The 18,010-nt window shown below is 36.8% G+C and overlaps 2 protein-coding genes across 2 annotated transcripts in view; both read right to left on the bottom strand.

The window, feature by feature from the left end:
- The window catches only part of LOC122657922 (cullin-1), a 69,257-nt gene that overhangs the window by 19,871 nt on the left and 31,376 nt on the right, over positions 1–18,010 (bottom strand). The window lies entirely within an intron of this gene.
- LOC122659523 (cullin-1) overlaps positions 14,227–18,010 on the bottom strand; it is a 34,873-nt gene continuing 31,089 nt past the window's right edge. The window contains exon 8 of the mRNA XM_043854627.1: positions 14,227–14,398. Within this exon, the coding sequence (XP_043710562.1) occupies positions 14,386–14,398 (13 nt within the window). The 3' untranslated portion in view covers positions 14,227–14,385. The remainder of the gene's footprint in view (positions 14,399–18,010) is intronic.

The following is an 18,010-nucleotide window of genomic DNA, read 5'->3' as shown; positions in this document are numbered from 1 at the left end:
AAAAAACACGAGTAGAGTTTGCATGGCCAATAGGGAATATCCATGTTGGTCATCCGATCTACTAGTTGTTGCGAGTCAGTCCATATTTCTAGTTTTTTTTCTCCTTTTGACGTAGTGCCCATATTCTTTATTTCTTTGTGGCCCTTTTGGTCTTTTGATGGTGGTTATAATAAGAGTAAATTACTCCCCCCTCCCCTCGATTATGCCTGAATGACAAACCCCTCCCCTGGGTTTTGAGTAATGACTCTCCCCTCCCTTGCATTCCCAAGATTCTAACAACCGTACCCATTCCGTTAAAAAGGGCTGTTAAGTGATGACATCATCCAAAATATTTTCATTTAAACCCCAAAATGCCCTTATTATTCGATATACCAATAATACCCCTTAATAAAAATAGACAAAATCTCTTCTTCTTCTCCATTTCGTTCGAACATTCCAATGAAAGTTTTCCTCTCGTCGAATACTCCGAACAGAACCATGAAGATATTCTTCATTTCGTTCGACCACTCCAGGGATATCGGAGATTACGAATCTTATTTCTTTCGTTCAAACACTCCTAGGTAGAACCGAGAGAACTTCAAGAAGTTCGAGTTCTCCTCTTTTCCTCTCGTTGAACACTCCGTGAGAACCGAGAGCTTCTTCTTCGTTTGATCGAACACTCCGGCGCTATTCTTCTACAACCAAGTTGTTGAAGGTAAGGTGTTTCATCATCATATCCAGTCCATAAGAAGAAGAAGTTCAAACAAAGTTGGCAGCTCTAGTGCAATCACCCACTATAGGTGGGTTAAGTTTGAACCCGATTGGAATTGACCATGTGTAAAGGATAAAGGTTTGAAAATTTCTCTGAAGAAAAAAATACAAACAAATGGAAATTCAAGGGAGGTTAACTATGGTAAGAACAACAACAGATTGCCGTGAAATAAACAATTGAGGATGCTTTGCCACCATTAAAATTGAATTGTTCTCAGACAATAAACACAAAATTCATTTTTAAAGAAGGTGAATTATTTTCTGCAATTATATCCATAAGTTCTAATCCCCAATTGAACGTAAACTATTAATGGTAAACCATACAACCTTAAGAAAATTTAATTCATCAAAACTTCTTGTAACCTATCAGGGATACGATCTGCACTTTCTTGATTGAAGAGATTTAGCACAATGAGCTTCCCTTGTCTTTCATTTCACAACAGTAGAGGTGCAATTAAAGTGTGTCCCACAGAAGATTGTGGAGACATCTGTGCCCTGTGCCATGTGCCATGTGCACGAAACGAGTGGTTGGCTAATGGCTAACAGGTATGAGCCAGAATGACGAATCGCTTTCTTAATACGGTTTTGTTTTATTTGAAAGAGAGAGAACGATGAGTTATTATTCATTAATCAGAGAAGCTGGATCATATCAATCTTCATTATGAGTTTGTGAAAAGATTATGGATTTCCAATTAGGATAACTCCAAAGAACAGAGAGGAATTGAACTACTGGAGTCTTGAGCATCATAGTTATCGTTTGCCACTCTGTTTGGACAGAAATGATAAAATCTTCTTCCCCAAAAAACCCACTTGTGATCATTCATAGAATCAAAACTGTGTGTGGAGAAGTAAGAGGTTCTTGAAAAATTCATCACAAATGGGGCAAATAGTTATGAGAGCAGTTTAGAACTTCAAACCAGATCTCCTAAAGTTGGATAGAGACCAATCAAAGATGCAAATAAAAAGTCAGAAATCTGATTTAAAGGAAATCCGCCAATTTGGCTCCCAACTAACTTCTCAAGTGTTTTTTTCTGAATCTTCAATAAATGACGAATCTAAGAGGTTATCTGAATCGGGTTTTGATCCATTTACTGTACTCAAACAATAGAAATGGTGACCATGGCTTTAAATTCATTCTCCTAAAAAAATGAAGAGTTTCTTGTAAATTTCTTACCTCCAACATGCATGGAATGGAATCTCTAATCGTCTGGCATTAATTTGTTGATTTTCGGCAGGCTTCTAAAAGAAACGTTTTTGATACTGATGGTGAGAAAGAGACGCACTCAAAATAGTCATAAACGTATCTTTATCTGTATTTGAGCAGGTGGATGTTGTGGAGTGCCATTTTCACCAATAAATTTCCACTTTCCACTCATCTTTTTGGTCCAAGCTGTGAGAGAATAACCGAGATGGGAGTTGGTTGCGGTCCAAGCGGAGATGGAAGATGCACGTCCAAGCGATTGCAGGTTGTTGCGGCAATGGCTGTTTCAAGAGGTGGAAGATGCACTCTCCATCTTCACTTTCTCGTTTCCATAGGTGGGAGACGATAGAGCAAGGAGAGAGAAGTTAGAATAGGGTTTTTAGATAAATTGTAAAAGGGTAATATAGTCTTTTTCTATCACTTAACAGCCCTTTTTAACGGAATGGGTACGGTTGATAGAATCTTGGGAATGCAGGGGAGGGGAGAGTCATTACTCAAAACCCAGGGGAGGGGTTTGTCATTAGAGCATAATCGAGGGGAAGGGGGAGTAATTTACTCTTATAATAATTACATTGACCCGTGGCACTCTTTAACTTGTAAAGGGTAAAATGGTCATAGCACATGCGTGAGATGTTTAATGTAACAAGGGTAATTTGGTCCTTTGAATAGGGTAGTTATAACTCCCTAACACGTGTTATCCTCTTAATAGAGGGTATAATGGTGATTTCAAGGGGAAATTGCCGAGATCTACTAGATAAAAATATTAATTACAACCTAAGTAGGTTGAAAATATGTTTTACATCCGCTAGTTTTGATTTTGAAAATATTTACTTAATCCCCAAGATTATTAATTGCTCATGAGTTCCAATAACAAAACAAAATTGAATTTCACAAAATACCCCAATATTTTATCTTCTCTTTTACTTTTTTTAAATTCTTTCATTTTAAATCACATGTGGGATCCACCCCCTCCTCTTCCTCCTCCTCCTCCTCCTCCATAGAAGGCCGCTGCAATCTTGCACTCCAACCAGACCTGCAACACATCAAAGCGCAGCTTTTCGAGTTACAGATGTTGTAAGAGTTATAGATGTATTACAACAGAGGAAAAACTACATAACTGCAAGAGGGGTAGAGGGGGAAGAGTTTCTCAGCCTATTCCGCGAAGACAGATAGGAAACCAACGATGTTGATTTTCTTTCCTCCGTGGAAAGCTTCAGTTAAGACGACATTGCATACCTGGTTTGACCCAAAGCCAAGCGAAGGGTGTGAACCGGAGCGAGAGTTAGATTCAACGACAGTATTCCTTCTTCAATTCCATTTCAAATTTGACTCATTTAACATCTCTGAACCTTGCTAATAACTTGCTTTCTGGTGAAATCCCCGATCTAAGTCTCCCAAATCCGCAACAATTAAACTTAGCGAACAATAATTTGACTGGAAAGGTACTAAAGTCGCTTCAAAGATTTCCCATTTCAGATTTCCTTGGTAACAATATTTCTTTCACAAATTCTCCTCCTCCAGCTCTTCTAGTTGGCCCATCTGCTCCTCAACCATCTCCATCTCAACCGTCTCCAAGTGGTGTTAAGCTCAGTATAATAGGCGCGTGCGTTCTGGGGTTTGTGATTTTTTGCTTTAATACTGATTGCTTGCTTCTCGCCAAAGAATGGCGGTGGTGGTGGTGGTGCTGCTGCTGGGAAGGTGCTAAAAATCGAGCGGTCACCAGAAAAAGCAAAAGGGTTGCAAGTGAACTATGCAAAAGAGCAAGAGTGTGAAGAAGAACAACAACAAAAAAAAAGGAAGTCAGTGCAGTGTCGCTCTCTTGAGGGATTTCTAGCTTTGGAAAGAGAGAGAAAATAGCAGAATTGGAGTGTGAGGTTGCAGCGGCGAGGATGGTGCGGCCTTCCAAGGAGGAGGAGGAGGTGGAGGAAGAAGAGGAAAGGGTGGGTCCCACATGTGATTAAAATGAAAGAATTGAAAGGAAAAAAAAAAAAAGAAGATAAAATATTGGGGGTACTTTGGGAAGTTCAATTTTGTTTTGTTCATGAAACCCATGAGCAATTAATAACCTTGGGGATTAAGTACATATTTTTAAAATCAAAACTAGTGAATGTAAAACATATTTTTAACCTACTTAAGTTGTAATTAATATTTTTATCTAGTAGATCTGGGAAATTTTCCCTAATTTCAAATGTTGAAAAAATGTGGGTCGTTACGTTTCTGCAAGAAACAAGAGTAAAACGGTAATTTTGACCATACCATTATGTTATGCACGTTAACAAGTGGAATACGCTAGGGGTGCAAGTTTGGCTCTGACGGCCCGAACCCGCCCTAAGCCCAAACAGGGCCTGGGTTGAGATACCTTGGCCCTGAGGGTGGGTCAGGGTTGGGAATTTTTGACCCTGAGTCAGGGCCGGGCCGGTATGATCAGGACCAATCAAGGTCAGCCCGGCCTGACCCTGAGGGCGGGTTAGGGTTGGATTTTTTTGGCCCTAAGTCAGGGACGGGTCGAGCTTGGGCCCAACTAAGGGGACTCCGGGTTGAGCTGGAGTTTTAAAAGGCCCGACCCAACCTGACCCTGTTGTAGCCCTAGAATACGCCCATTAAGTCAAGGGCTTTTTAATAATTTCATAGTTGCTTCATTTTTAGGGCTTTGCTAACGTGCATCAACCTGGATACTATCCGAAAACTCAGATTTTGACCCGATTGAGCGACCCGGCTTGAGGTTTGATCGTTGACCGATTTGGTCAATGATTGGTAGAATCTGTTGACTGGTTTAGACCGATATGTTTTTTGTCCGATTTGGTTCATTTTTTTTGTACCTGGTTTAATTAAGGAATCAGCTGGTTTGTTTTTTGCTTCAATTTAGGCCATAAATTATTTATAGAAATCAGTTTGGGGGTTGCTTCTATTTATGAAAGTTATTTCTAACAGAATCTATTTCTAAAAATTGCTTTTGTTTATGGTTATTTTGGTGACAAATTTATAGGAGAAATACTTAAGAAAAAACAACTTAAAAAAAATAACTTTTGTGAATTCATTTTAAGCTGTTTTTTTACTGTTCTTGAATCAAATTTTACTCTAATTTTGGAGGGTACTATAGAATAATGGGAGTACACTTTTAGGTCTTATAAAAGGTATTTTAGTGCTTCATAATGCTAAAAGAAGGTATTAAATATATCATAAATTAAAGACTTTATGTTATGTTTGACTGCACTATGGCTTTTTATATAAGAAATCTTGGTGTTTTTTATTTGAATAATGTTATGAGCATGCCAACATGCGTATATGTATTTATTATAATATGTTGAGAACATAACCTAATTAAGAACTTTATAAATCATGCAAACTCATAACATTATTTTCTTGTCTTGTATTTACAAAATTGCCATTAAGGGGATTGATATGCCACATATTCCATCATTTCAATCCCATAAAGATATTCTAGGTAATCTTATAAATATGAAAAGACATTTAAAATTTGCAATTTCTGTACATAATGAAAATGATGCCCACATGTAGTGGTCATTTTAGTGGGGGATAGGATAGTAATGTTGAACATTAAGATAGTTAATGCACACATGTGTAGGCTTGTTTGATGAGATGCATTTTAGTCTTATTGTTTAGTTTTAGACTACAATTTTACCCAAAAAGAAAAATAAATAATAGATTACAAGTTAATTGTAACTGATACCCGCAAGTAGATTGTAATTGACATAAGTCTAACACTGAATTATTTTTTAGTATAAAGGTAAATAAATCAGTGCAACTTGCAGCCCTAGCCCACCCACAAGCTGTAGTGAACTTGATTTTATTACTAAAAATTAACATGGGTTAACATGTGATAACTCTTCTAATTGGAAGAAAAATAATCCATCTCCATTAGAATACATGAATTCTTAGCCAACAGACGTATTAAGATTTTGATGGGGAGTTTTGGCTTCATAAAGTATGATTGCGTTAAATGAATAATGTCTATTTTTTTTTTGGTAAAAATGAGTAATGTCTTAGATGATAGAAATGAGAGAGACGTTTAGACTCAAACTAAAATCTTTAGGGATTGACTTTCCTGATACCCTTCTTGTGGGCTATGTCTTTGTCTATCTTCCCAAGGAGTTTAGTCTGTTCAAGTCATCTCATGTGTCACAATACCAGAAATGGTCAAATTGTTGATTTTATAGTCATAATGTGAATTAGAGGAGGAGAGATTGAAGATAGAAAATGATGAAAATGAACTAGCTACCACTCAAGAAGAAGGGCAGTCGAGCTAGGCTTCGCAATAGATGGACAATGTTGTGGTGCTTATTGAGAATCAAGGTATGAAGACTACATCCAATTGTCTTTTCTGTGAAGTGAAGGTACATGTGGTAATTGACTGCATAATGTTTGAGAAAAGTTTGGAAAAAGGAGTGATTCAAATTTTAGTAACTTTGAATCAAATCATTTCAATTCTCATTATAGTAATTGATGGATTAATTCTAATAATCCATGTTTTTCCATTTCTTGTAGAACTTTCTGGAGACGAAAGCACTGACAATAAGTGAGGAGTATGTCTATTTATCTAAAGAGATGCCGTCTCAAGTTAAAGCATTAGGAATCTACAGATTATTTCGATTTTTTGCATTTATTTTGGAATTTGACAAAACTTTTGTATTCCATTGTTTGGACCATAACTTATTATTAATGTCTAAGTTTGCATCATTTGGATTTAATTTTGTTTTGGTGGAACAATATGTTTATTACTGAAAAACAATATGGCTGGAAAGAAATCTTAGAAGACATAAAGGAACAAAAAGATCTTACAAGATCTAGGAGATATTAGCATCAAACTAAAAGGCTGGGTTACTACCGTTGTTGATCTTGTTTGTGTCTCTAAATTGGGACTGCCAAATAAAGCTAAGCACCTCGATCGCATCATCGAAACTTTCTGGTGTAAACCATCATTCCCATGCATCAAATTGAATATTGATGCTTCCTCTTTGGGTAACCCAGGAAGAGCTGGCGCAGGAGGAGTGTTTAGAGATTCCCAAGGTAATATTATATATGCCTTCAAAGATTATCTTGGGATATGATTAAAACTAATTTTGTAGCTAAGTTTTATGCCTTAATCAGAAGTCTTCATTTCGGCAATGAGATGAGATTCTCGGATATTTGGATCGAATGTGACTTGGCCTCAGTTGTGCTCCTTGTTCAAGCTAACAAACTCCCATGATTTCTTTGGCAAGAATGGTTAAGTCTCCAGCCCCTTCTTTCATCTATCAAAATGAGGGATTACTCATTGTCTCAGAGAATTCAATCCAATAGCTGATTTTCTATCAAGGGAAGCTGCAACTTCAGGTGTTTCAAGATTAGTCAATAATTTTTCTACTCATATTCAAGAAGAGATTAGAAAAGATATTCTGGGAATGCCCAACTATTGATTTTGTTCATAGTTTCCTTTAGAGGTTAGTTAGCCTTGTTGATGGCATTGCCGAAGGTGGGGGTTGTTCTTTCTTTTTTTTTACTTGTAATCCCTAGGTATACCCAGGTTCATTATTTGAAACTCCTTTTTTTTTAAATATATTCCTTTTGATTCCTAGCCACAAAAAAAAAAAGAAAAGAAAAAAAAGAAAAAAAAGAAAAAAGCAAACAATATTATTACAAGTTCTGACATTTAGTTAATGGTTTATGTGGTGCATTTGAATTTTACAATTGAATGCAGTGTTACTGTCTAATTTTGTCAGTGTTGGAAACAAACGAAGTACTACAAGTAAGAAATCTCCCAACTTTTCGCACTAGAAATTAAGTCATATTCTTGATTAAAATACTTAAGATGTATATAAACGGTGGAGTCCTTTAGTCTATGAACTTCACTAACTCTAGGACATTTTTTTTTTTGGATGAGAAATAAACATATATACTAAGCAAAAAAAGATAAAGACTGTACAATACTGTGTGAGAGCAGTATACACTCTTTGTTAATATACATACATATTGCCAGTTCATAAAGTAGGAGAAAGAGTTCGGTATCCTCTTTAAAAACAAACTAACTCGAAACATACGCCTTGTGAGCTTGGAGTAAATAGTGAAGCAGTTGCAGTTTTTGAACATTAGTGAAAAGTTGATTGATCAATTCCACGATTCCCTTGCTGTTGCACCAGGCTTCCTTTATATTATATTGCTCATTTTTTGCAAAATCCAAACCCTGGACAATTCCATAAAGATCTGTTTCCAGAAGATCATTAGTATTCAAAAAACCTGTAGAAATTATCTTAAGCTCCCCTTGCAACAAAATACAAAACACCCAACCGGATCTAGTTAGGTTGGGGGCAGCAGCTCCTGCACATGGATAATTAAGATCCGGTAAAGTAGTTAAAGAGGAAAGTAATGAGAATTTATGAGGAGGGCATGAGGAAGAATCCAACTTGGTGACAGGGGGGGAGGGGAGGGGTGGGGATACGAGAGCTCACATATCCATTTGGAAAACAAAGTGGTGATCCATAATGGATCAGGTTTAACTCCCTAAAAAAGAATTCAGTTCCTATGAATCCATATAAAGTAGTAGGTTATGGTAAAGACTGAGAATAACCAAATGGCCATTCCTCTATCGTTAGAGCAGTAGTGAAGTAAAGATTGGCAAAAATGAGATAAAGATGGGGATGCAATATGTTCAGTTTTCAAACCTAATTGTCCTGCTGCCCATATGTGTTTAGTTCAGTCACAAGATAAGAAGATATGCCAAACTGATTCTATGTTTGTATCACAGAAGGCACAATTTGGATCAACCTTGGTCCATTGTGAGATGTGTGCTTTAATAGGTAAACCATTATTTAACACCCGCCAAAAAAACACTTTGATTTTGGGGTGTATGGGAATTTTCCAAAAGAATCGTCACCAATAGGAGTGTGGAGAGTCGGAAACCATGAAAGAGTGAGCTGCTTTTTTTGTAGAGAATTTTTTTTGTTTTAGTGAGGGTACAAATCCAAGAATCTGGTCCAGTGGTAGGACCAATATTAGCACAGGCTGATGCAAAGCAAGTGGGTAAAGCATGTGAAAATGATGTGTATAAAAAATCAGAGTTATCAAAAGCATTACAAACAAGCTCATGATTATTATATACAGATGCTATACTAGTAAGACTATGACCAGGAATTGAAGCTATCCAGGGGTCATCCCAGAGGAAGGAATGTGCACCATTACCTATGTGATGAAATATCATACCTTTCAAAGTTGGTAGCATCTGGGCAATGCTATTCCAAGACCAAGAGCCTTTTTTCTTCATTATTTTGGGGTTAAAGGGCGAAGAATTGTTAAAATACTTTGATTTCAACATCCTAGCACATATATCCTAGGAGTTATTGAGAAATCTCCAACCCAGTTTCGGAATTAGGGATTTGTTATGAATAATTGCTTTACGCAAACCAATGCCTCCCGCAGTTTTAGGATAGCAGACTTCGTCCCATGAGATCAAGTGAGACTTGCTTTGATTATTTTAAAGATAAACATATCAGCTTGATGGAAAACAAGGACATCATTTTATAACGCGGCAAGGGTCTTAGACAATTATGTCGAGACTACTAACCTTCCTTACATAGCATGACTGAATTGAGGTAATATTCTAACCTTTCCTTATTTTTAGGTATCTTTGTACAATATCCTTTAGCCATAGTGTAGTTAAAATTTTATAAGTATTCTTACCAGTACTCTTTTTCAAAAAGTTTAGATTTTGAGTTGATTAATTCTTTATGTTTTATTTTGTGTGTACTCGCTTAGAAATATTTATTATTCTATTGGTATGACAAGAAATTCAAAAGGTCCATTTAATTGGATGAACCAAAGTGCCTAACACCATTTTTGGCCCACAACTTGACTACATACATGATCTTACGGTCAGACCAGTGCCAAAATTGGAGTCATATTTTGAATGTAAGTCTTAGACTTTAATCTAAGCGGTGACTCTCAATTATAAATAGATATTCAATGTTCCTCCTAAGATGGACCATCTCATGAAAGGTCACAGATCTCACAATATGCCATGACTTTCTTGTGCAAAATGCATTCACACAAAACTCTCCAAAGAGGTAAGAAATTCTAACTACTTGAGGAACTAACCTCTTCTCAGCAACACATGACTAGTACAGTTCTCCATAAATTAGAATGCATACTGTTTATTTCTTTAGTTTTTCTATTTAAATTAACCAAAATGCAAACCAATTGGCAAAAAGATTACCAAAAGTTGCTGAATTTGGAAAGTCTATAATGTCTACCCATATGGTATCCATTTTTCATCCTTTTGCCCCAAAAAAATAAGGGGGAATTGCCAAGATCTACTAATTAACAAAAAGATTTACAAAATTGGTTTGTATTAATTATGTTTTACATTCACAAGTTATCAAATTAAAAAGATTTACCAAAACCCCATGTGGGTAAAATAAGCTAAAAAAAACCAAAAATACCCTTAACAGATATCTCTCTCTCTTGCTTCTTCTCCGGGAATGAACATCACCCCAACCACTCCCTCCTCCCTCCTAACTCACTACTCCCCTGTAACCCTGGCCCCAACCCGTCCCTGCAAACCCACTGCGCACCATCAATGATACCAATTTTGAAATGTACAGTCCTTTCACTCACCGCTCTTAAACCCCTTCAAAGCCAAGACCAGAAACTAGTAAATATGACACCTCTAATCTAGCAAATCCACTCCCATTCCAACAGAGGCTTTTGAGAAATTCTACCGTCCGAACCTTGTCAATGAACGAAAAATCACGAAGAAGAGAAACAATCTTGACCAGCAATACCTTTGACCAGTTCAGTTAGAGAATGCATTTGGCTTATATTAATAGCAACTATTTCTGTGAACTACAGAATCCTGTATAATAGGAAGGTATAAATTATCCTCTCTAATTAAATCAAGGGTTCTTATCATAGTTGAAGATGACAGCTGTAACAAATAGAAATGCAATTGCCTAGAAAAGTGAGTGGTTTGAAACTGAATATTGCTTCTGAATTTAATCTTTTCTTTATCACAATGATTTGATCTGTTGTTAAAATTAAGAAACAAAGTCCTCCCATTTATTTTTTGTTATTTAGCTTCCATAGGATCTTCTAGTACTTCACACAACTTCATTAACAGTATTCACAAGATTAAAACTAACCAATTGAAGAAAAAAAAATCAGAAATAAAGGGAGAAATTCTTTGGTGGGAAACAAGGCAGTGGCAATTTAAATATGAGAGAGAAAGAATCCCCATGGTGGGACATGTTTGTAGGCAAGGGAAGGGTAGTGGGGAGAGAGAGGGAGAAGGAGGGAGCGAGTGACTGGTGGTGGAGATGGTGGTGCGGGGAGGGTTTGCAAGGAGAAGGGTGGGGCGGGATTGCAAAGGAGGGGAATCAAGGGAGTGGTTGCAAGAGAGAGTGGTTGGTTCCGTCGGAGAAGAAGGAGAGAAGGATGTTGGGGCATTTTGGGTTATTCATTTAGCTTATTTTACTCAAATGGGGATTTGGTAAATCTTTTAAATTAAGTAACTTATGAATGTAAAACATAATTTATAGCTACCGATTTTGTAAATATTTTTTTAATCTAGTAGATCTAGGAAATTCCCCCAAAAAATAAAAAATTATCACCATCCATTATTTTTTTCTTCTACAATATCCTCAAGAATTTTTCATTAAACCAAATTCTTAGTAGAGATATTTTTTAGGGAGCTTACACTCGATGTTTCCAAGATTAAAAAGGCAATCATGTCAAGGGTTACTTATAGTACAAAATTGATGTTTGGGTGCCTCAACTTAGATACCATCAGATTAGTGTAACGAAAGATATATCTTTACTAATATACCCTTACAATTACACGACCAAACAATCCCGAGCTTATGCATATTTTGAAATAAATCAATTTAAAGAATATAATTCAAACAACATGTTTTAGAATTTTTCAATCATTGAGTTGGATCATAACCGTTCATCTAACATTTTAAATCATGACAACTGCTAAGCTTGACTAGATCAATGGTTGTGATCATTTGAGTCCTTCATTTTAACCTTAATCATATGATTGATACAAAGATTACATGATTGGATGTTTATGATGATTTGATCATGGTAAGACTATACCATCATGCTTATCATGCTAAATGTAGGGTCATGATTGAAATCAGTGGCTGAAAAATTCTAAAACATAAGATTGAATGATATCCTTTTGATCATAATTTTTTAGAAGTTTCTGATGGTCCTATCTTAGACCATACCATTGTATTTGCTATGATTTAAAAAAGTAGACGACCCAAATAATAAATTTATATTGTCTAAAGCGTTATGGTTGAACTATATCTTTTCTTTTGAAGTCTTTCAAAAGTTTATATGATTGGATCTTAGATCAGGTTGTACCATTGTATCTACCATGATTTAAAATGCTATATAAAATTACAAATGACTATTATCTATATCAAATAATTAAATCGACTAAAAACAATGGTTGAATCATATCCTTCTAATCATTATCTTTTCTAAGTTCTAATCGTTCAATCTTAAATCAAACTGTACTATTTTGTGTTTACCATGATTTAAAATATTGAATGAATGGTCATGATTCAAATCAAATTAAAAAAAAAAGAGTAGAACATGATATTTTAATTGAAACTTCAAGGAAAGTTGCGGGGCTTTGACCCACACTTCCAGATCTTTGAGGGGTCTCTCATAATAGTATTTTAAATCTAAGGCTGCAGGTGTTGGCTAGTGCTACCGTGGCATTGCCCTTAGGAAAGGTTTAAACTGCCCCGGGGTGCAGTGGTATAATTGGGGTGCGGGTGTAACATTATTGGTATCATTATGGGCCCACATGATCAGAATAGGAAAGTGAGAGATGTCAGTATGAATCCCATTATTTATTATGAGATGAGGGTATAAAGGAATCTGTACAAGGGTAGTGTAGCAATCTTTTTTCCCATATATATATAAAAGAAAGAAAAGGGGGCTTAATCTTCACAAATGTCTAGGTGGAGGTCTCAACTCCTATGATTGTGGGAGCTCGATCCAGAACACAAGGGCATGTAATTTTCAGGATGCCTATCATCTTCTATCATCTTCACTGATCCAATATAAAAAATGATGAATTCATAGCAGTTTGAATTCTAGTGTCATTTTAATGAAAGGAACTTTATATTAATGTTCAGCTTCAAGTTAATATCAGCACATTTGCAAAAATACCACTTAGGGTGAGTTCTACATTCATCCTCAAGTGGAATCCAAATGCACAAATATTTCATATGGGTAGCTTACAAGAGTTATGCCCACCTCTACAAGGCTTAGGCTGGCACATTTGGAAAGAAGCTTCTGAATGGAAAACCTTACAATGAGCAGTAATGTAGAAGACGATCAATTTCTATGAAGAATGAACAGGGGACTTGAGAAAGAAATAAAATATGCTTTGGCCAGATCATGAAAAATAATACACTTAAAGGGTCTCGATGCAACGTAAGGTTGCTCCATTACGACCTAATGGTGGTGGGTTCGAGTCAACAAACAATCTCTCCACTAAGCGAAGTTAAGGATGTGTACATGTGACCTTGCAATGGTAGGAGCCTTGTGTATTAGGTACGCCCTTTTAAAGCACACCCCAACGTAAAGATGGGATTAATCCCAATATATGCTACAACCAACTACACAATTTAACTTTAAAACCTTTTGATTCCATAGTTGATCTCCATTACTCCTACTTGGCTTTAATCTTTCTACCCAAAAAAAAAATTGGCTTTAATCTATGTTTTTGTCTCGTCCACCATTTTGATTCCTAGGTTGATCTCCATTACTCCAACTTAGCTTTAATCTTTCAACCAAAAAAAAAACCTTGGCTTTAATCTATGTTTTTGTCTCGTCCACTAAAACAATGTTATTAGCAAAAAACATATACTAAGGAACCTCATCTTGAATGTCTCTGGTTAAATCATCCATGACAAGTGCAAACAAATAAGGGCTTAAAGTTGATCCTTGATGTAACTCAATCGTAATTAGAAATTCACTACCTTAACCCCCACAATTCTTACACTTGTCACTGCACTATCATATATATCTTTAATTATGTCTTAATAAACTTGGTATCATATTTTACCAAAAAACAAAAAAACCTTGGTATCACATGTTACAAGCATAGTAAGTCTTTGCTATGAAGTAGCTTTTTTTTCGTTGGTAAACCTAAGAAGTTGCTTACAACTTTCTAAAAGATCTATTTGCTAAAACACAAAAGGAAAGAAATTAAACCAAAATAGAAACTCCTAGGTTGCTAATGTCTTAACAACTAAATCTATTACTAAAATAAAAACTATAAAATAGATAGCTACTAAGAAAATATTCCAGCACACATTGTCACCACACTAGGGCCCACACATGCCTTCTAGAAACTGAACCAAACCCACCATAAAAGGAAGAGCTAGGCCCATAATCGTGGGTCACTGTTGGGCTGCCTATTCCCAAGTAGTAGACTTCACTGTTGAGTTGTTGAACTTATCCTCAATAGCTTGAATTCTACATCGCACACCTCCAATAATTTCTGCTCACTGCTAGAATGCAAGTAATGAGAAACCCGATCCTTCTCCTGCTTTAAGCATTCCTCAGCCTGAATGATACCAGATAAAATGTAAGACATTTTTGGATACACAAAAATAACACATCTACATTCAGCAGAATAAAAGAAGGTACTAATTACCATTAGCATGTAATCAGGACAAGAATCCTTCATAATCCAATTTGAAGCCTTACGAGAATAATAAGCAGCAGTATCTTTAAGCATGGCTGCTTCAAAGTCATTCTCATAACAATCCATTTGCCCCATTCCAATTTCCACAAAGATATCTAAAACATTATTCAATAATGCTTGGTCAATCTGTTCTCCCTCACGCTCTTGATCAATCTAACACACAAATAATTGGTAATTAACCTTGCAAGGAATTGGGTAACAGAAAAAAAAAAAATGTATAAACATGCTTAAACCATAAAATCACCATACCAAAGAAATAAAGCATCTCTGACTTTCCCATTTATCTCCTTGTAGACCTTAAAGCAGCAATAAAAAAGAAATAAAACAACTCATCACAACACACTTCGAAACACAAAAAAACTTAGAGGTCAAACAGGAATTAATCTCTATCAAAAAAGAGTAGCATAAAATGTTTAATCTAAATAGCAGTAAAAATGATGTAAGAATAACATAAGTTTATTTTTTTTTTTTAATACCAGATCACGGAAGCAAGTGAGTCCAACTTCATTAAGTGCAGGAAGCCTCTCCTTGGGAATAAAGAATCGACTAAGGTAATTGAAGAAACTTGAGAGCAACCTGACCATAACCTTATGATTTGACCATCTTTTCACAAGCTCTCTCAACATAAATTCACCATGCTTCTCCCTTAAAGAAGGCAATACCTGGGGAACGATTAAAGTGAAGATAAAAATAGCAAAAATATTAGAACACACATGAAGCACATACGTCATGACATCCAATATTGGAATAACTACAACTGACATTTTTATCATGACATTCAATAATGGAATAACTAATATAAACTTTTTTTTTTTTTTAATTTCCTTCCTATAGAATTTGAGTTCCACAAATAAGAAACTACCTTAACCATCTAATGACATTTAGACATATGAACTTCATTCTCCACCCAACTGAAAGGTGGTGCCTCCACTAATCATACACCAGTCAATAAATCCAACAATGTTACAGAAACTACACAGGAACTGAATTTCCCAATATTTAAAGAACAATCATTGATAATTTTTTGGGGTCCGTTTGAATTTCACCTCTGTAAGTGTAATCTGAAGTCACCAGACATTCCCCTACCCAAACTTTATTCATTGACCCCGCATGGAGGAATGGGCATAAATGGTATTTCATCCATCATCTTTTGGAAGTCCACCTAACTGGTCACTTTCCTCAATAGCATAAATTAGCTTCTCTCACACGTGCTAAGTAATAGTATTCTGCAACAGTTGACACCCCAATCTGTTGGTCAATCTTTTTGAAGGGGTTAGTCCTCTGCCATCGAAGATAAAGCAATGCCCAATGGAAGATGAAGACAATTTGGACTGTCGGAGAAGGTTGTGAGTTGGATGGTCTCAAATGATTTTTGTAGAGCGGCAGTGAGTAGTGATAGTGTAAAATCTCCATAAAATGGCTGGATCCCCTTTGCTTTTTATCATGCAAGGCAGCATCGAGTGAAGTGCTTGTGTTATGCCTAAGTTGCATAGTTGTCAAGGCGTCGCCTAGGCGTCAGGCGCCTTTTTCACGCCTTAAATTCTGGTGTCACCTTGGTCGCCTAGGCAATGCCTTGTCGCCTTGTTGGTGTTGACTTGGTTTCTGACCCCCTCACTCGCCTTGGTTCGCCTAGGCGCCTTGACAACTATGCCTGGTTGGTCTCCGTCCCAATGATTGAATGTGGGAAACTGTGTCATAGTGAGTTGGCTTCACATTAATGTTCACCATCTGTTTTCATTGTGGAAAAAAAATGAGCAGGTACAAACATTATTAAAAAGAAATGAAACCCAAGGGTTAATGCTTGTTGCGACCAAATGGCATCCTTCATCTGAAATAGGTACCCCAATGTCATGTAAAAGAGTCGATCTTTTTACATTGAGGCATGCTTCTCAGCACTGATTTGAAATCCAGTTGAAAATCAGAGGTTTAGGGAATGATTTGACTTGTCATTAATGACAGAGGTCTCCTTTATTTATAATGAGATTACAACCCTAAAAGGGTAAAAAGGTAAAAGAAGTAAAACAAATAAAACCCTAAAAGTAAGGCGTTGACAACTTAACCACACAGATCTCAACAAACACCATTATACCTTCCAATGGATTCCATCTCTTCAACAGCACGCAATTTGAGCGAGGTAAATAAAAGTAGGCTACAATTTATCAGACACCTCTTGAGGTGTCAATCAAAAAATTTTTTTTTGGTGAATAAAAAAAATGTATTACCAAAGAAAGCTCGAGGTGGGCAAGAAAGAAATACAAGGGAAAACGACAGGGGGGGGGGGGGGAGGGGAGGGGGAGAAACAAGCCACAAGCCTGCTAGGAGGAGGGTTGTAAAATGGAACTATCTAGGTCCCAGGCACTAACAATATGCCTATTCCTGGGAGAATCCAATAAAGACTTATGGGGAAGAAAGCTCAATTTCGTGGAAACATCAAAAGAGATGGACTTCCAAATCAAGCCGAAAGATCTAGAGTTGGTAGACTATCTCCGAAGGTTTCTCTCTAGCCAGTTATGGGAGAGTGAAGCACCAAAAACAAGCTTCCCAATGGCATCCCAGGTAGAGCTTCCAGGGAAAGATCTGATCAACCAGAGCCACTCTCTATCAAAGGGGAGGGGTCTTCTGCTGCGGGGCCAAATAAACAAAAGGGCTTGGGGGCGGACAAAATTCCAGGCAGAGCTGAAGCTAAAGAGGCCATTAGAGGTGGGGAGCCAGGTAATCTTGTCAACAAGGGAGGAGGAGGAGGAGGGGGGCGGGGGAAGGGGGGAGGGAAGGCCAGATCAAGGAGAGGATGGGGATAGGGGGGGAGGGGGGACCAAGAGCCGAGGGAAATGATGGAAGAAAGGGGAGCGTCCTTAGGAATGCCGGAGGTATAGATTGCTCTGGGGCCAAAGGTGTTGTAGAGAACTCCAAGAGGGTGCCAGGGATCAATCAATCAAAATTTTATTAAGTGAAACCAAGAAGATGCATACATTGGCATCCTGTTGAATTACGGGTTCCCAGAATATAAACAGCCTCAATCATGAACTCATGATGGTGACAATTGGAGGCAAAGTTTTAATCAATTCTCCAGCCACTTGTTGTACAATTAGGAGTAGCACTAATTGTCCAACAAAAGAAAAAATTGGATTCGGCCAATAATCATTTTTGTGTTAAGGAAGCTACACAGACCATTAGATCTGAATTTTTCTCCAACTATATTCATCACAAGCCATCTGGATCAATTCCTTTCCCTTTTTTAACTGCTGAAATACCAGAGAGATGAGATATCAAGCACATTCAATAATAGAGTTCTTCCTGCTAAGCATGTATTGTAGCTCACCATCAATTTGTAC

Source organism: Telopea speciosissima, chromosome 4 (genome assembly GCF_018873765.1).
Source record: "Telopea speciosissima isolate NSW1024214 ecotype Mountain lineage chromosome 4, Tspe_v1, whole genome shotgun sequence".
NCBI classification, from domain to species: Eukaryota; Viridiplantae; Streptophyta; class Magnoliopsida; order Proteales; family Proteaceae; genus Telopea; species Telopea speciosissima.
This window is presented reverse-complemented; position numbering and strand designations above follow the sequence as displayed.